Source organism: Phaseolus vulgaris, chromosome 1 (assembly GCF_000499845.2).
Source record: "Phaseolus vulgaris cultivar G19833 chromosome 1, P. vulgaris v2.0, whole genome shotgun sequence".
Taxonomy (NCBI): domain Eukaryota; kingdom Viridiplantae; phylum Streptophyta; class Magnoliopsida; order Fabales; family Fabaceae; genus Phaseolus; species Phaseolus vulgaris.
Window position 1 is genome coordinate 47,365,040 of NC_023759.2, and position 19,714 is coordinate 47,384,753.

The 19,714-nt window shown below is 34.9% G+C and overlaps 3 protein-coding genes across 3 annotated transcripts; 2 read left to right on the plus strand and 1 right to left on the minus strand.

Moving 5' to 3' along the window:
- The first annotated feature begins 350 nt into the window (after positions 1-350).
- On the plus strand, positions 351-7,362 carry LOC137814841 (ABC transporter B family member 11). The gene is made up of 13 exons (XM_068617756.1): positions 351-508; positions 1,824-2,160; positions 2,344-2,398; positions 2,517-2,692; positions 2,837-3,058; positions 3,185-3,423; positions 3,503-4,028; positions 4,129-4,402; positions 4,737-5,596; positions 5,694-5,960; positions 6,036-6,299; positions 6,396-6,689; positions 6,845-7,362. Exons 2-13 carry the CDS (start codon positions 1,846-1,848, stop codon positions 7,199-7,201), a joined length of 3,849 nt encoding a protein of 1,282 aa, XP_068473857.1. The 5' UTR covers positions 351-508; positions 1,824-1,845; the 3' UTR covers positions 7,202-7,362.
- Positions 7,363-8,100: 738 nt separating this feature from the next.
- LOC137814842 (uncharacterized) lies at positions 8,101-10,570 on the minus strand. Its single transcript, XM_068617757.1, has 7 exons — positions 10,387-10,570; positions 10,183-10,257; positions 9,992-10,049; positions 9,690-9,745; positions 9,359-9,421; positions 9,105-9,173; positions 8,101-8,495 (listed from the first exon to the last, which is right to left on the minus strand). The coding sequence occupies exons 1-7, from the start codon at positions 10,441-10,443 to the stop codon at positions 8,238-8,240; spliced, it is 636 nt and encodes a 211-aa protein (XP_068473858.1). The 5' UTR covers positions 10,444-10,570; the 3' UTR covers positions 8,101-8,237.
- Positions 10,571-11,908: 1,338 nt separating this feature from the next.
- Positions 11,909-17,969, plus strand: LOC137814843 (protein transport protein SEC23 A). Its single transcript, XM_068617758.1, has 7 exons — positions 11,909-12,267; positions 12,371-12,435; positions 12,600-13,085; positions 13,212-15,032; positions 17,086-17,202; positions 17,285-17,356; positions 17,527-17,969. The coding sequence occupies exons 3-7, from the start codon at positions 12,618-12,620 to the stop codon at positions 17,662-17,664; spliced, it is 2,616 nt and encodes an 871-aa protein (XP_068473859.1). The 5' UTR covers positions 11,909-12,267; positions 12,371-12,435; positions 12,600-12,617; the 3' UTR covers positions 17,665-17,969.
- The last annotated feature ends 1,745 nt before the right edge of the window (positions 17,970-19,714 follow it).

Genomic DNA, 19,714 nt, shown 5'->3' on the forward strand with positions numbered 1-19,714 from the left:
AAGAATTCATAGACTGAATCTTCTTCTTCTTCTTCTTCTCTTATCAGCACACATGAATTCATCAACATAGCAAATAACTGATTCACGTCTCAGACTTTGCTTTTAACAAAAAATGTTAAATAGTTATAATAGAAAACAAATTTAATGCATTTGTGTTTGTACGCAACTAAATAGGAAAACAATAATATCACTTTAATAACTCCCACAATATTTTTGAAAAATCAAACTAAAACGTATAAAAAGACAAACAAACTTCCTGAATGTTAGCAGCATTGAGCTATCATGGAAAGTATGCTTGCACAATGAACACATAGATATCGTATTTATTTATACTTTCTACGTATTTTTGTATCGATATAACTACTCATCATGATACAATATATTATGCACTAGCTGCTATAATAAGCACCCACACGGTATAACACAAATCTGCAGACACAATAGCAGAGTTGTTTATCCTCGTACTCAGTGAAATACCAGAATCTGGTTTCAGACTTTCAGATTTGAGGTACCACTATCAATCTTTTTCAACGAGGAAAGACAATTATTCTTTTTATATTTGTCTGCTTTCTTTCATTTTCTGCATTCACTTTGGTTGATTGAACGATTATTTGATAACCCCTCGTTTTGTTTCTGGTTTCTGGTACACACAGGTTTGATATTGCTCATGTTAACAGTAGTTTTGTCATGCAACGTTGCTGGTATTTAATTCTGTGACGAAGATAATCTTTTTTTCAAGTCTGACCAAGTGTGGTTTTTAAAAAATATTATTTTTAAAAGTTCATTATATAATTATGTGTATTAGATAATCGTATAATTTGATAAAAATCTTTACTTTCTAAGAACATGTTAGAAGAAGATCCTTTTATCTTGCTTTTACTGAAAAATAAGTTGTTTGCATAAATCTGAAATTTTGTAACTTAAAATTATTTTTTCATCATTTTTTTTAGTTTTATTATAAAACTGATTTTTCTATTATTTCCAAACGAAATTAATTATGTTAACAAACTAGCTTAAAAAACTGATTTTTCGATTATAATCTATTGTAATAATAATTAATTAATTAGATTAATTATATATAATTGTAAAAATTGATTATACATATAAACACGTCTTAATTAAATTATTCTCATTATTGTTACGTATTTATTAATATCATGAGATGAAAGAACATCATTGAACAAAGCTTCATCTAAGTTTTTCATCCGGTTAATGGTCCTTTTCCTTGTTTTTGCTTTGTTTTCTTTCTATCTGTGGTGGTTGGTCACAAAATGATTTTTTTTTTTCACTGCCTGGACCATTCAACTGTTCTAAGAAAATCAGTAACTTCAACGAGGAATGTATAGTTGAGCAGAGTTTTCATACTAATTTATGAACACAACACGCTTTTTTTTTCACACAAAAATGACGTGTTATGAAATTCAGTGGGATAGGCCCATTGCAAATTTTCATGGGATGGACGTGGACACTTCATCAACCTTCGCTTTGTCGCACTTTCGGAAAACACTCATTGCAATTTTTCTATTTGCATTGTGATGCTCTACGCTTCTCAGTGTTTACAGTTTCGTAATTCTGTTATAAATATCCAACTGGGTCCCGGAGCTCAATTCTGAAGCTTTAAAAGGACTTATACCGCACGAGAACTTGGTGTCCACAAAATCTTTTCACTGAGCGTTTTAGCTCAGCTCCAAACTGTGATTCTGCCATTTTTTATTACTCATTTCAGAGTTTGTTGTCCTTGGCTTGGAAGTGTAATAGGACTCTTTTGGGGTGACTAAACTTTCTGAGTTGTTAATCTTTTGTATCACAACTTTGTTCCACAGGTGGAGAGTGTACCAGTCACTGATGTCTGATAAGATGAAGCATGGGAATGACTTGCCTGATGAAGAGCTTAAACATGATGAGAGAAGGGCGCCAGAGAGCACAACAAACGGGGAAAAGAAAGAAAAGAGACAACAAAAAGAAAAGGTTGAAAGGGTTCCATATCACAGGCTGTTCTTATTTGCAGACTCCACTGACATCATTTTAATGGTTGTTGGCACCATTGGAGCCATTGGAAATGGCCTTGGGATGCCTCTCATGACATTTATTTTTGGGGAACTCATTGATACCTTTGGCAAAAACCAATTTGGCTCCAACGTTGTCAAACAAGTTTCCAAAGTAAAATCTCTGAACCATCTCAACTTAGTGATGTACTACTAGTCTTACTACTAAAATGAACTTAATATAGATAAATTACCTTGGGTTTATTTCATAAATTTATGAGGTTAAAGAGTCCTCATAGCACATCTAATATTGCAATTTAACAATATCTCATGATTTGGTTGCTTGTCAAAATTGCAGGTCTGCCTGAAATTTGTGTACTTAGGAATAGGCACTGGAGTGGCTGCTTTCCTCCGTAAGTATATTATGTAATTAAGATCATTTCACTTTTTGTCACCTCAATATCTTGTAAGAATCTGTTTACATGAAAAAAAAATAGACACTGAGCTGGAAAAACAATTTTCGTTTTTCAGAGGTGACTTGCTGGATGGTCACAGGGGAAAGACAGGCTGCAAGAATTAGAGGCTTGTATTTGAAAACTATACTAAGACAGGATATTGCTTTCTTTGATAAGGAAACTAACAGTGGAGAGGTGATAGGGAGGATGTCTGGTGACACTGTTCTCATACAAGATGCTATGGGTGAGAAGGTACTAGTACTACAACTATATGTTGCAACAATTGCTCAAAGGAATTGACTGTAAAGTAGGAGCGAAAGCCACTTCAAATTTTGTTGATTTGATACTGCTTTTTTTTATAGAGGTCATTTACTGAAGTCTTTAATTCTTAAATAGGTTGGGAGATTTCTGCAGCTAACAGCAACCTTTTTTGGGGGCTTTGTGATTGCATTTATCAAAGGATGGCTTCTAACTGTTGTCATGTTATCCGTTGTTCCACTTGTTGCTACTGCTGGCGCTGCTATGGCCCTTATCATAGGAATGATGGCAAGCCGAGGCCAAACAGCTTATGCGAAAGCTTCACATGTAGTTGAAGAAACAATAGGCTCAATAAGAACTGTATGTTGTTGAGTCTGAAGTTTTTCTATGAAATTCTGTAACTTCTCAGTATGTTTGTCATGATACTTATCTCTTGCAGTGCGGTGCTTTGATATTCATTATTTTGTTTATCTGTGTTACTTTCAGGTTGCATCCTTTACAGGGGAAAAGCAAGCAGTGTCCACTTACAAGAAATTTCTTGCAGATGCTTATAAATCAGGAGTTCATGAAGGTTTAGTAGGTGGAATGGGTTTTGGGCTAGTTTTGTTCGTTATGTTCTGCGGTTATGCTTTGTCTGTATGGTTTGGCGCAAAGATGATAATTGAAAGAGGATATGGTCCAGGTGCGGTGGTCAATGTGTTTGTTGCTGTGTTAAATGCTTCCATGTAAGTAGATTCAACTTTATATATTTCATGCATACCTCAACTCATTTGCATAAATTTCATACTGGTATATATGTCCTAGGTCTCTTGGCCAGGCATCTCCTTCCATGAGTGCTTTTGCGCAAGGTCAAGCGGCAGCTTATAAAATGTTTCAGACAATTGAGAGAAAACCAGAGATAGATGCTTATGACCCAAATGGAAAAAACCTAGAGGACATTCACGGTGAAATCCATTTAAGGGATGTTTATTTCAGCTATCCAGCCAGACCCGAGGAGTTGATATTCAGTGGATTCTCTCTTCATATAGATAGTGGCACCACTGCAGCTTTGGTAGGACAAAGCGGAAGTGGGAAGTCTACAGTTATCAGTTTAATCGAAAGATTCTATGATCCACAGGCTGGTGAAGTTCTTATCGATGGCACTAATGTGAAAGAATTTCAGCTTAGGTGGATCAGAGGAAAAATTGGCCTTGTCAGCCAGGAGCCAGTGTTACTTGCAGCTAGCATTAAGGATAATATTGCGTATGGAAAAGATGGAGTAACAGTTGAAGAGATAAGAGGTGCAGCTGAGCTTGCAAATGCTGCTAAATTCATTGACAAACTGCCACGGGTTTTAGTTTCTAGCCATTTCTACTATTTCAAAGTTATTTTATGATCTGTGATCTTGGAATTTGATATGTTACATCTACCTTTTTACCTTCTTCGTTCAGGGATTAGACACAATGGTTGGTCAGCATGGAACTCAACTATCCGGTGGACAGAAGCAGCGCATTGCCATTGCAAGAGCAATCTTGAAAGATCCAAGAATTTTACTTTTAGATGAAGCAACAAGTGCACTTGATGCAGAGTCAGAAATAATAGTGCAAGAAGCTCTAGACAGGATCATGGTCAATAGAACTACTGTCATTGTCGCACATCGCCTGAGCACGGTGAGAAATGCCGATATGATTGCAGTAATTCATAGAGGAAAAGTGGTTGAGAAAGGTATGAAACAAGTCTAACCAAAACATGGCTTCTTTCATTGAGAAACGGTTGATCATAATATGTGCACGTTGCACTTTCACATACTGTAATCAGTGATCCCAAGTTTGTCTTTCTGAATCTCTCTTTATTTTTAATATATTATTCTTGTTATTTTTACCATATAAATGAAACAATTTAGTTACTACTTTGGGGATGATTATAGAAGAAAAATAAGGAATCCTTCGGTATCAAGACCGATCCTAGAAAATAACCAAGATGAAGATAGAGACTGGGTTTTAAATTATCACACTTTTGTTTTCTGTATATTTCACTATAATTAGTGTTTATTAATCAGGAAGACACGTAGAATTAACCAAGGATCCTGAGGGAGCATACTCTCAACTTATACGTTTACAAGAAGGAAACCAGGGATCAGAAGAAACAAGAGACAGCCAAAGCAAGAGGGAACTTTCCTCAGAATCCTTTAGAAAGTTGAGTCAAAGGCTGTCATTTCGAAAATCAGGATCATCTGTGGGGAACAGTAGCCGTCACTCTCTTTCAGTTTCATTTGGTTTGCCTACAGCAATTAGCATCCCTGATCCTGACCTTGAAAACTCACAGCCTCAAGAAAAATCGCCAGAAATTTCATTCCGGCGCCTTGCTTCCCTCAACAAGCCAGAGATTCCAGTGCTCCTGATTGGATGTGTAGCTGCCATAGCAAATGGTGTTATATATCCAATATTTGGTGTATTGCTCTCCAGAATTATCAAAACATTTTTTAAACCATTTCCTGAGATGAAAAAGGATTCCAAGTTTTGGGCACTCATGTTTGTGATCCTTGCAATTGGATCTTTAATAGCAGTTCCAGTCAGAAGTTACTTTTTCTCTGTGGCAGGCAGTAAGTTAATCCGACGAATCAGGCTCATTTGTTTTGAGAAGGTGGTCAACATGGAGGTTGGGTGGTTTGATGAGCCTGAGCACTCTAGTGGTGCCATTGGTGCAAGGCTCTCAGCAGATGCAGCATCAGTGCGTGCCCTTGTTGGTGATGCTCTAGGACTAATTGTTCAAAATATAGCAACAGCATTGACAGGTTTGATTATTGCTTTTGTTGCGAGCTGGCAATTGGCGTTTATTGTTCTTGTTTTGGTTCCCCTTATTGGAATGAATGGCTATATCCAAATGAAATTCATGAAGGGATCCAGCACAGATGCAAAGGTAGAGTACTTCTCCATGTCCAGACAATGCTACTTAAATAACTGCTTTATTTAGATTTTGTAACAGAGTCTAAGTATTGTAATATAAATTTATGCAGACGATGTATGAGGAAGCAAGCCAAGTTGCTAATGATGCAGTTGGAAGCATAAGAACAGTAGCTTCTTTCTGTGCAGAGGAGAAAGTTATGGAACTATACAGGAAAAAATGTGAAGGTCCCATGAAAGCAGGGATTCGACAAGGATTGATAAGTGGAACAGGATATGGTCTTTCATTTTTCTTGCTCTTCACTGTCTATGCAGTCAATTTTTATGCCGGAGCCAGACTTGTGGAAGCTGGCAAGGCATCAATCTCAGATGTTTTTTTGGTACTAACAACTTTTTGACACTTGTCCAACATTAAGTAAGGAAATGTTACATTTTCTTCTTGAAATGTTTTGCAGGTTTTCTTTGCTTTAACTATGGCATCTGTTGGAATTTCCCAATCAAGCTCCCTTGTTCCTGATTCTAACAAAGCCAAGATAGCGACTGCTTCAATATTTAGAATAATTGATAGGAAATCGAAGATAGACCCTAGTGATGAGGTCGGTAACACACTGGATAGTGTAAAAGGAGAAATACAGATTTGTCATGTAAGCTTTAAGTATCCATCAAGGCCAGATATACAAATTTTTCGAGACTTAAGCTTGACAATCCATTCAGGCAAGGTAAAGCTTAATGATACTATTTTTTTATGTTAAACTCAATTTGGGTTCACCAAGCATCTGAAAATGCATATTGCAACTAATGGTTTGACGTTCCAGACTGTGGCCCTTGTTGGTGAAAGTGGGAGTGGAAAATCCACAGTGATTGCCTTGTTACAGAGATTTTATGATCCTGATTCTGGTGAAATTACAATTGATGGGGTGGAAATTCAGAATTTAAAACTCAAGTGGTTAAGGCAGCAGATGGGACTTGTAAGCCAAGAGCCAGTCTTGTTCAATGATACCATCCGTGCCAATATTGCATATGGAAAGGAAGGCAATGCTAATGAAGCAGAAGTCATAACCGCAGCCAAACTGGCCAATGCACATGGCTTTATTGGTGGCTTACAACAGGTAAAAACTAAGACCCCTACTAAGCATTTTGTCAGCCTCATTATGTCTGTTAACTAAAGTTTCATTTCAATGTTGTCTTCTTTAGTGCACTGTTCACTTATCCAGATGTGATTAGCATTTAACATGTGTGTTTTGTCTTTTTTTCCTGTTATAAGGGTTATGATACAGTAGTGGGAGAAAGGGGAGTCCAACTATCTGGTGGGCAAAAGCAAAGGGTGGCCATTGCACGTGCTATGATTAAAAGTCCACAGATATTGCTACTTGACGAGGCCACAAGTGCACTAGACGCTGAGTCAGAGAGAGTTGTTCAAGATGCCTTAGATAAAGTGATGGTGAGCAGGACCACTGTGGTGGTGGCTCATCGTTTATCTACAATAAAAAATGCAGATGTGATTGCAGTGGTAAAAAATGGCGTTATAGTGGAGAAAGGTAGGCATGAGACACTCGTTAACATCAAGGATGGATTTTATGCTTCCTTGGTCCAACTTCATACAAGTTCAACAACACCATGACTCTATTTCTTCTTTTACTTTTCTGGAAAAGTTCTCCTTTTTTTCACATTGGTCTTGAAAAGTTCAATAAAAGTGCAAGACTTCACCCTTGTTGGAGATATAGCAACTTTTATTAGTGAGAACGTAATTCATGATAAAGAAGTGAATTGTCATTGTGGTAACTGGCCTATCAAATGTTAGTCTTGTCTAAATGCTTGCCAGTTGAAAAAATGTATCGCTTTTCCACCACTATTAATCACTCTAGTGTTAAACCTTATAAATAATAGATATTTTAATAAAACTATTTCAATTAATAATTTATTTATTATTGTTCGGTGTAAAAAAATCTCATATAAATTATTTTGAAATTGACAGAGGAGTATAAATAGTCAGCTTGTTCAATTCATAAAGTCCAGGTAGGTTAGGTAATATTAAATGAGAAAGCGTCACTTAAAATAATTGAATTCAATTTCACTCTTATTAAAATAATAACTGAATAACTGAATTCAAGATCACTTGTATTAGAAATATCATATTTCCCCCAATTTTCCTTTTTATCATTTAAATTATTAAATATTTTATTTGAAGTGTAAAATAATTAGAAAAAAAAACTACTTATTTTTTATTTCATAATTATATTTTTTTTCTCAAATCTCTCCTCACCACTACTATAATTACCAACATTACAACCTCGTTATCATTATATTAAGATAGTTATCCCCAAACTCATTAGATTTACAATTGTTTGGAGATTCATTCTATTACACTACTTAATTTTCTTAGAAAAGTGCACGCGTTTTAAGCTTTAGTGAATGTAGAAGCCTGTAATCTATTTCAAAAGAAACCGTTTCTATATTCTAATAAATGTTTAGTTTTTTATGCCACGAAGAAATGAATGCAGCTGATAAGTAATTCCGGGGTGATCACGACACGACATACTTTTTAATGGTGGTTTCTACCGTCCTGAATATATCCATGAGGGCTATTGAAAGGAAAATAAAGGCCACATACAAAAACTAATAGAAATCACGAAATTTCTTCGAATATATGCATCAAATCACAATTCATCGTCACTTTCGTCACTGTATGAAACAAGGCCAGTTAGGGCAACTTCACGGGACTTGTCAGCTTCGCTATTCGATGACTGTACTGGTTCCAAAGACTTACTCTTATTATTCAGAGGAGTGTTTCCTGCTTTTGAAATTTCCTCAGTATTTCCTTCATCCAATCTGGCTTTTTTAGCTTGGGGTTTGACTTTTATAATCATGCCTAATGGACGAGAAGCTGGATTCTTCTTTACAGCAGACTTTTGTTCCTGCAAGAGAAAACAGGGTGGTGAAAAGCATGAAAATCAACAGCTGCAACACGCGTGATTTTTTGTTTAAAACTGCATGCATTTTTGCAATAAAACTAATAAATTAAACACCCCTTCAAAGATTGGCAATTGAAAGATCAGCTGAAGGACAAATTGAAGCAAATCTAGCTCTTGGACGAGCTAAAAAACGAGTAGAGGCCATCAATGTGATTTCATAACAATCAAATTATGGCTTCTGAAGATTTTTTATGTGCGAGCAAAAAACAGTAGAAGTAACAACATAAACAAGACTTAGTCGGACTTCTAATCCTACTATAACAGTGTGTCCCCAAACAATTTCTTGAGAAAATATAACACCCATAATTCTTTTTCCCTCCGTTAATATTATTTTCTTTCTTCTTAAAACTATCAAGATCATCCCCTCCTGAGTAGTCTAGCATTCAAAGATCTTATTGAGCATATATGATAGAGCTCAATATTGGTCTATTGTGTAAAAATGTTTTTGTAGGTATTAGGAAATCAGTTGCAACATTATTGCGTGGGAATGAAACAATATTAAATCAAACCCTCACAAGAAAAGGTAGCAACACATGAAAGTCACCAACCAACCTGGACGACAGGTAAAGGGTTTTTTTCCTTAACTTCATGCACAATGTTGGACTGTGCTGCCACTGCTGCCTGAAATCAACATACAGGAGCAATTTGGTTAGAAAAAATCATTGACCAATAATAGACACATGGTTACTCTTCAGCAAGGCAAGTCCAACATAATCCAAGAGAAAATCAAATAAAAAGTACAAGGAACTTGCATTTTCAATTTAAATATAAGCAATTTTCTCATACAGTAACTGTAATGACTTAACCTGAAAGTCTCGGATTTGTTGAGCTTCCTCGTCTGCTACTTGTCTTTCATATTGCCGTCTTGTCTGAAAGGCAGATGAAAATTGATATTACAAAAAAGAACGAGCACTAGAATAAACTTTGCAACAACTTGTTCATGCATTTCTTTTGTTCTCTGTGATGTTGTCATCAAATTGTTTCCAAACTATATAAAATAGCTATCTTGCCTGTAATCTTACAACCATTGAAGCAAAAAGAACACGCATATATAAAATACCATGGTTTACACTTCCAGGACCGATAATAAGAAAAAATCATGAAACAAGACGCTGTAAAGAGAGAACCAGAACTCACTGCTTCATAATTATCGAGAAACTCGGTCTCATCTTCGTCTAAAGCTTTAGGTGGTCCTGCGATAATTAGACAGGTAAATTCAATTCAGGATACCAACAAAACAAACTATGCTTGTCTCTAAAGGACCAACACCAAGTAAGCATGGAAGAATTAACAGGTTCCATCTCACAAGCTTCCTTAGCAATTCGCATTACAACACACTATCGAATTCAATTACTATAAAAAACTAAAAGGCAGAAAGCTCCGTGGTACTCCTAATTTATTATGGTTAACAAATTACAAAACGATGGTTGAATACTCACTGTGCTTGAACCTTTCATTGAATTCCGCATCCTTTTTGTCCTTATTCTCCTTTAGAATCTGCAATTCAAAGCTTCATGAGTGAGTAATTCCCTCACAATCAATTCTACGCATTTTCTCAGAAAACCCTAACTTAATTCCTTCCCGATAATTACAATGCAAATTTTGCGTAAGAAGAAATGAGAAAACAAACATCGAAGAGAGGTCTATCTCTCTGGGCTGTGCCGTCCTCAACTCGTTCACCCCTTGTTCTTTTCGCTTCAACCAACTGTTCCAACACAGTATATTGAACAACGATAGAAGAAATCAATAATCGTTAATGAAACCCTAAATTATCATGCACATTTCGTGCATTCGAGATTGAAGAAGGAGCCTGAGACTTAGAGTATTGGTTTACTTGGTCCTCAGAGACAAAGTTCATAATCCTGATAGGAGGATCCCTAGTTTCTTCCATGGCTTCAAGCTTCAAGTTTTGCCAACTGCCACCAGACTTCAATCCTGCAAACACAAAAAGACTAAACAGCGGGGAATTTCTTTTTTCACCCTATAAATTGCTTCTGCACCCCATAAATTTCAAAATGTCCCCTTTTTTCTTCTTTTTGGAGAAACGTTAAAAAGGCATTTTAAATTTCACAATCCACAACACTAATTAATTAGTGGTACATTGACTATCCATGTAAGACATTGTTATTTGAGATCTTCACTATATTGTTCTGTTCAGGAAACATGGTTGTTAATCAAAACAACAAATGATGAAAATAATAATAATAATAATAATAAAAATAAAAATAAAATATATTATATATATATATACTCATTTTAATTTGTAAAAACACTTTAAAAAGTATATCCATGTATTCGTTTAATTTTAATTATTGAAACATTGTCTATTTTGATTTAGATATTTTGTGTTGAACCCACTCACTCTCTATCTAAATTAACACGTGCTTCTTTATAACTTGTTTGAAGTATAAGATTCTTATTATTTTATTATTTGAGGGTTTAAATTGGGAGTTCATGAGATTTATTAGCAGTAACTTAGTACTAAGTGAAATAACTAATTCATTGATTTAAAATATAGAGACTAAAACTAAGTTTATCATCTAAAATCACATTTTAACTTTATTAAATTATTATATCATATTTGAGTTATTTTGATTTTAAAGGACAAATAGTTATTTAAAATAATAAATATTAATATATTTCGTTTTAATACAATAAAAAAATTAATAAACATTTAATTTCTTTAATGAAAATTGAAGACATATTTAGTTTTTAGTTATCATCACATGTGTTTATTAAAAAATAATTAATATTTTAATTTTTCGATATTCAACTATCTCAACTAAAAACTATTCTAAATACTAGTATTATTCATCTTTTAAAATGTTATTATTAATTTTTCATTTCTTGCGATTCAAGGAATATAATGACAAAATAATTATTTAGTTTGCAACATCAATATAAAATTGTTAATGAAATTAACAAGATATTTTTTTATCCGATTTATCTCATAATTGATCTAATTATTTTAAAACCGTTTGCTAGTGTATGATTAATAAAACTGTATAACACTTTAAATATTTAAATTTTTGGACAAAACAGATAGTGTTATTTCACTGTAAAAATATACATAGTTTTGTGTAAAAAAATATTTTGAAAATGTTTACATCTATATAAATCAATCATAATTTTTTTTAATTAAATAAACCTAACTATTCTTGAATCATTCAGATTAATTTATAGTATAATATATATATATATATATATTCATATTTTTATGATGCTCACGTTTTAAAATAATAAAGTTTTAAATTTTATCGTGATACAGTTTGTAATCCATTTCGGCACGTGTTCCGTGCTTCATTGCGGTAAAGTAGTAACATACTTAAGGTGTGTTCCAGCGTTGAAGGTGACGTGAGGAAGTCCTTGTGGAGGAGTTGTCTTAGGTTAGCGAGTAGCAATGTGCCAACAAGGAAAGGAACACGTAAGATGAAAAACCGAGGTTTCACTGCGTAGCATTGTTTTTGTGTTTTTTTTTTTTTTTTTTTATCTGGCGTGTGAAAAATCTCAAACCCCAACCCTCTCCCAATCCAAATCCAATTACGAAAACAATGGGACATGAGTTTATAAAACAAAGAACAGCGTTTTTTCCTAAACCCACTCGCGGGACTCGGAATTAGCAAGAAGAGTGCCCAAAAGTCAACAATTTCGATTCTTGCCCCTTTCATCATTAATCCTTTTGTCATTCCCCCAGCATTTATCGTCTCTCTCTCAGGTAAGCAAATCCACACTTTCTTTAGTTCTGTTACACCAAATCTTGATCTCCATTCAAACCCTAACTCATTTCTTGAATTTGGGATCTGTTTGTTCCTCTGCAGAGGGGATCTGTGACCAGTTGATGATGGATGGTGACTGGGTACCCTTTGGTTGAGTATCTGAGCAGGTTAGGTAGAATTTAGTTGGGAATTATTATTGTCCTGTGAGTGGAATAAGAATCTTGATTAGGGTCTGTGTGCTTTCTTGGTAGTATTGATTTTTGTCAATTCAATTCTGGCTTTAGCACAAAGTCTGCTTCTTGATATTGTACCTGTGACTGTTTCTTGTTAGTGGCCTCCTTGATTTTCAATGGCTAACCCAACACAACCTAATGTTGGGTTCACCCCTGAGAGAGAGAGTGCAAACCCTGAGAAGAGTCCCATTCCGCCCCCTCCTAATTCTGTAGCGTCACCACCTGGTTTTCCTTCACCAAAACTGCACTTACAGCAAGATCAATCTTCTTCCCGTTCCGTTAAAACCCCTAGCGTTTTATCACCAGCCAATGGGGTTACAACTGGCAGTTCTATTCCTCACTTGAGCACCCCTCCCGGACCCCCGGTTTTTACGTCGCCGGTCCGTCCAGCTGCGGTTCCTTTTCGAACATCACCTGCATCGCCTCAGCCTCTTGCATTTTCTTCAGGTTCTTCTTTGCCAACGTCATCATCTCCGCTGCAATTTTCAAATGGATCGTTTGAGTTGCAGCAGCAAGTTTCTGATAGTATAGACGACAAGGTTCCCGTTGGAGAGTCATCATTTGTTCTTTTTTCAGCTCGTAAGGTATATATGTATGTTCTGGTTTATTTTAATTCACAGTCAAGGCATGAAATTTTACAAGGCATTATCATTCATTATTCTCAATTTTTTTAATATATAAATAACTTTTCCGTTCTATTTGCTAAGCAGATACTGAAACAGAAGAAACAAGCCAATGTGCCCAGTTTGGGTTTTGGGGCATTGGTCTCTCCTGGGAGGGAGGTTTCAATGGGCCCCCAGGTAATACAGCGTGATCCTCATCGTTGCCAAAGCTGTGGTGCTTATGCAAATATATATTGCAACATACTACTTGGATCAGGCCAGTGGCAGTGTGTTATATGTAGGAAACTGAATGGAAGTGATGGGGAGTACATTGCACATAGCAAGGAAGATCTTCGCAGATTTCTGGAATTATCTTCAACCATGTTTGACTATGCTCAAACTGAGAACAAGAGACCAGGTTTTGTTCCAGTTTCTGATTCTAGAATGTCTGCCCCAATTGTTCTTGTTATAGATGAATGTTTAGATGAACCTCACCTACACCATCTACAGAGTTCCTTGCATGCTTTTGTTGATTCTCTCTCACCAACAACGAGATTAGGAATTGTATTATATGGTCGCACTGTTTCAGTGTATGATCTTTCAGAAGAGTCAATGGCATCTGCTGATGTGCTGCCTGGGGAGAAATCACCAAGTCAAGAATCTTTGAAAGCATTAATTTATGGTACTGGTATATACTTGTCACCAATGCATGCTTCACTGGCTGTAGCACATTCCATATTTTCATCGTTGAGGGCATACAAGTTAAATATACCAGAAGCTTCTCGTGATCGGTGCCTAGGAACTGCTGTTGAGGTTGCTCTTGCTATAATTCAGGGCCCTTCTGCTGATCTGTCCAGGGGGGTGGTCAAAAGATCAGGGGGGAATAGTAGAATTATTGTCTGTGCTGGTGGACCGAACACTTATGGGCCTGGATCTGTCCCTCATTCTTTTAGTCATCCTAATTATCCTTACAGGGAAAAGACTGCAATTAAATGGATGGAAAATCTTGGTAGTGAGGCTCATCGACACAATACTATAATTGATGTTTTATGTGCTGGAACATGTCCTGTAAGAGTACCTATCTTACATCCTCTTGCAAAAACATCAGGTGGAGTTTTTGTTCTCCATGATGATTTTGGGGAAGCCTTTGGTGTTAATTTGCAAAGGGCATCTGCCAGATCAGCAGGCTCTCATGGTTTGTTAGAATTGCGCACATCAGATAATATTGTCATTACTCAAGTCGTCGGCCCAGGGGAAGAGTCACATGTAGATACCCATGAAACATTTAAAAATGATACTGCCCTTTATATTCAAATGCTAAGTGTTGAAGAAACCCAAAGCTTCTCTCTCTCCATGGAAACCGAAGGAGATATTAGAAGTGATTTTGTCTTTTTCCAATTTGCAATTCAATATTCAAATGTGTATCAAGCTGATGTGTCGAGGGTCATTACTGTTAGGTTGCCAACAGTAGATAGTATTTCTGCATATCTTGAGAGTGTTCAGGATGAAGTCGCCACTGTCCTCATTGCAAAAAGAACACTGTTGCGAGCCAAAAACCATTCTGATGCAATTGATATGCGATCAACAATAGATGAAAGAATCAAGGATATTGCTCTAAAATTTGGTTCCCAATTACCTAAATCAAAACTTCACAGCTTCCCAAAGGAGCTTGCTCTCTTACCAGAGCTTCTTTTCCATCTCAGGAGAGGACCACTCTTAGGAAGCATTATTGGCCATGAAGATGAGAGGTCTGTGCTGAGGAATTTGTTTCTGAATGCATCATTTGATCTATCACTCAGAATGGTAGCTCCCCGATGTTTAATGCACAGGGAGGGGGGAACCTTTGAGGAGCTACCGGCATATGATCTTGCTATGCAGTCTGATGCTGCTGTTGTACTAGACCATGGCACTGATGTCTTCATTTGGTTGGTATGCCTCCTGTTGCCCTTTTCTAGCTTGATATATTTTTAGTTTGATGTAGGTTGTTTTGGCACTTACCTCAGTCATTAGGTTATTCATGCTGTTTTCAAATTAAATTCATGTTAATGATATGCAACGGTGAGTGGTGCAATTGCACCAAGCCACAGAGATTATCAGTCCGTTGTTTTTCCTATTCTTTTTTTAGCCTCATTTCCTGTCTTGTTCTTCTCCAGTTTCCTCTGCTACTGGGCCACTGTTGCCACCAGCAGCTGAGGCTGGTGGCCAAATGGCTAGCCAAGGGTGTGGCAACTAGTAACCCATACTTGGGAAAAAGAAACGTTCTTTTATTTTAAATCTCTTGACTAAGATGGTGCATAACTGTTTTGAATTTGATAGACAATTGTAGAATGGGTTCCCATCCTTGAAATTTCTTCCTCGTATTTTGTTAATTCTTTTGATTTTGATTTTTTTTCTGATAAATGCTTGGTGTTCCCATCACTAAAATCTCTTCCTCGTATTTTGTTAACTCTTCTGACTTTGAACTTTTTTATGATAAATGCTTGATGTTGCATTTTTTTGTTTTTAAGCATTTGGACTAAGATTTACTTTTGGAGTTGAGTGTTATGTTTTAAGTCACATTTCATTTTATCACATCAGAAATGCTAGCAAGACGCCCTCTGACAGACTCTTTTGAACACATTTTCTCTACTTTTTATTGAAATTTATTGAAAATTACAAAATTTTATGGTTTCACATATTTAATGAGAGTCTCACACTTCTATGGCTTCTAATAAATTTTAACTAATTGTAGGTAGTGTTAGGAGTTTGTTGTTCTTTATCATAAAGTCGGTTGTTTTATTTGTATCGTTTTGTGCTTTGGATTATATTAAAAAATGTGTCATGTTGGAAATTACTATGGTTATGCTGGTGTTGCTTTTTCGTCCTCATGGTCGATGTTCCCTCAAAATTAAGGATTTAGTTATTTGTATTGTAATAGTAAGGGGGGAGTTCTCTTAGCCATTGGGGGTAGTTGATGGCTGGGGTCTATAATTTTTCATCCTTTTCTTTATTAGATGCCTGAATGGGTTTGTTGTTGAAACACACCCTATATTTAAAGCACCGTTTAAAGATCTTCAATTTTAATTTTGGTCTAAATTACACATTTGGTCTTCTTTAGTTTTTGTCTTCACAATTTCAATTGTAACAAAATGGGATGCCCAAGCCTAAAGCTGAATTGTCATCTCGTTGATGACTGATTGCTTACCTCCCCTCCTCTCTTTCTCTGTATAAAAGAATCCTTTCTCCCCAACCACATGTCCCACCTTGCTGCTTAGTTTCATGCTTCACCTGCTGAACCAGTAGTATTTCCTTATCCCTGGAATTATTGAACTCAAGGGTCTCATTTCTGCTTATGTGGTGTCAAATTTGATGCGAGTAACCCTTTTTTATTGACTTTAGTAATATGGATTGGAGATCTCACATCGACTAGGAATGAAGGCAAATTATAACATATAAGTAGGGTGCAATCCTCACTCTATAAGCCGATTTTGTGAGTTTGATTTAGGCATAAACTCTCTTACTAAGATGATATCAGAGTCATTCAGAATCTATCATAGTCAAGTTCTTTGTGGTTATGCCACCATTATCAAGTTCCTGTAAGATCCCACATCTACTAGGAATAAAACCAGATTAAAATATATAAGTGGAGTACAATTAGTAAGATGGATAATTAGAGATGACTTTAAACAATGCCTCATCAGCCGAAGTGTCTTTACGGCAAGCAACACTTCAATTGCATACTGAAAACATGCCAGTGACATTGTTGTAGTTAAACCGTGGATATTGAAACTGAAATTGATAAAATTAATGAGCCAAAAGTTTTGTTGATCCTATAATATGTGATTATGAATATAATATTCTACTCATGATTTTTTGCAGTTTGTATTTGACATTTTTGCTTGCCTTGTCTTCTGATTCTTTTCTGTTTACAATTTTTATTTTCTTGTACTGTTTGTATTCTCATAATATTTATTTTTTCTAAATATTGATGGATGGATCCTAGGGTGCCGAACTTGCAGCTGATGAAGGAAGAAGTGCTGCTGCTCTAGCTGCATGTAGGACGTTGGCTGAAGAGCTGACTGAGTGCCGTTTTCCAGCTCCTCGCATCCTTGCATTTAAGGTTAGTTTTCTTTACTGCCTGCCACATTCAGTTTCATATTCTTTTGATAAGATTTGAAACAATCAGTTTACATTTGAAACAGGAGGGTAGCTCCCAGGCTCGGTATTTTGTCTCTCGTCTCATTCCAGCTCACAAGGATCCTCCTTATGAGCAGGTAAACAGCACTAACACTTTATTCTTAATTCTGATACCAAGTAGATTGGTGGAAAAATTATTTTCTTGGGAAAAAGGCTTTTTACTAGTATTTCTTCAAAAAAAGTCAACGACATTTTAAGATTGCTCCAAACCTGTAATTGTATATTGAATGATGATTTTTTTTTGCAGGAGGCAAGATTCCCACAACTCAGGTCGTTGACATCAGAACAGCGGACAAAGCTGAAAGCCAGTTTTGTTCACTTCGATGATCCTAGTTTTTGTGAATGGATGCGAAGCTTGAAAGTGGTGCCACCACAACCAAGCTGATGATGAAGGGTCTTTGGCGCTGCATCTTTCAACTCTTTGGTTATTCTTTGTTAAGTTGGTCAAGCCAAGTTTGTTTGCGTGATTTGGGGTATACAATGTGATCTTGCAGATGTCTCCCCAAGACTTTGGCTTCAATGCCTCCTCCCATTCATTTTGTTCACTTCCAAGAATCCTCCGAAGAAGTTTTTTCTTTTTTTGGTTTGGGGCAGAGGGTGAGGGATGACTGTGACAAAGATTTTTTTTCACAATTTACGGTTAAGATGATACCATAGAGCAATAAAAGGATTTCTCGTTATTTATATTTATATACCACCTGCTGATTGCCAAGTGTATTCTTCAATTTCTGTGTTTTTGGTATGTTTTTCTTTTACCCGATTGTTTTAGATTTTGTACAGTTGATTTTAATTTTAAATATGGAACATGAATGAAATACGTCTTAGTATTAATTTTATTTACAAAATTTATTTTGGAATGTTATTCTGCGTGTAGAAAATTTATCTTGGTGACTGATCACAGACACAGGACATAGTCTCTGAGGATGTTTAGAAATGTGATTCGGTTTATAAATAATTTGTTTGATCGAAAATTTGTATAGGAGGTTGCTTATTGTGTTATGATAGGCAGGTGAATAACAACAAAGTTCATTATGAGATCAGTTTTATTGATCATGTATACTACTATTTTTCTAATGAAAAATATAAGATCTTGTATTAGAAAGATCATGTATGATTCAAATGAAAATCAAATTTTCATACATACTAATTATAAGATCTTTCTTAATAGTTTTTTCTAAAGTTTGTCTTAATATTTTTTTTCCCAAGGACTAAAACCATGTAATTGCTCTTTCTAATTGTGTTTGTAGTAGCATTTTTATGTGAACAATATTTTAATTAATTTTGTCATTTCCCCTCTCTCTATCATGCATTCTTTTTATGATTTTATGATTATGAGTATGTTTGGATAAAACTTATAAGTAGAAAAAAGAGATAAGTTTATCTGTAAATTAGAAAAACATGCTGATTATAAAAAAGGAGTGACTAAGTTTAGATGTTTTTAAATTTTAAAAAACAAATTTATTAATATAAAAGTGGACTAGTAAATATTTTTTTGCACTTTTTCATATATTATGCAATTTGAAAGTGAATTTATTATTTTATACCATAATGGTTAACAACATTTGAGACTAATGGAAACACAGGTACACTGCGACTATGTATTCACATTTTCCTCTACTATTCAACTTTTACTATAATAGAAATTTATCATATATATAGAAATAATTTTGAATGATAATATGTAAAAGAAAAATGATGAATTGATTAATCAACCTTTTTTTCTTTTCTTCTTTGGTTTGAGTTTCTCTTATTTTTTAAGTTTTTTTTTCCTTTTCTATTGGTGGTTTTGCGATTGGAGAGTATGATGATGTTCAGTTTAAGGTTAAGATCGACTTGATGGTAGATATAAAAGAATTATTGTTTTACCAAAAAATAGAATTGTTTGAAGTGGAGTGAAGAGAGTGATTGGAAATTGAGGTTATTTTATTTTATATGTGAGATTTGATGTGGAAACTAGTGAAAATATGCTCTCTTTCTTTAAGTTGCTGCTTTAAAATAAGAAATTAAGAAAAAAATGAAGAAGTTAGTTTTCATATAAAAATGGTTCATTAATATTATTTTAAAAAAATAAAAATTAATTTTTTAAATAATTTACATGAAATGACAAAATATTTCATTGTACTAATAAAATAAGATATATTAAACAATGGTAAAATTAAAAAAAAATTAAGTAAAAAAAAAGTTATAAAAAAATCATCTTTATATATAGGTATAGATGTATCGATTATAACTATTAATATAATTTAATAATAAACTAATAGTACAATTATACCTAATTTTAATAAAAATGATTTGTGAAGAACTATTTTAGTTTTATATATATATATAAGGAATTAGGAAAAAGATAAGGTATATATTATTATTTTAACAACATGATGTCGAGATTTTTATAAATAAATAAGTAGTATAATATGACTAATGACAAATAAAATAAA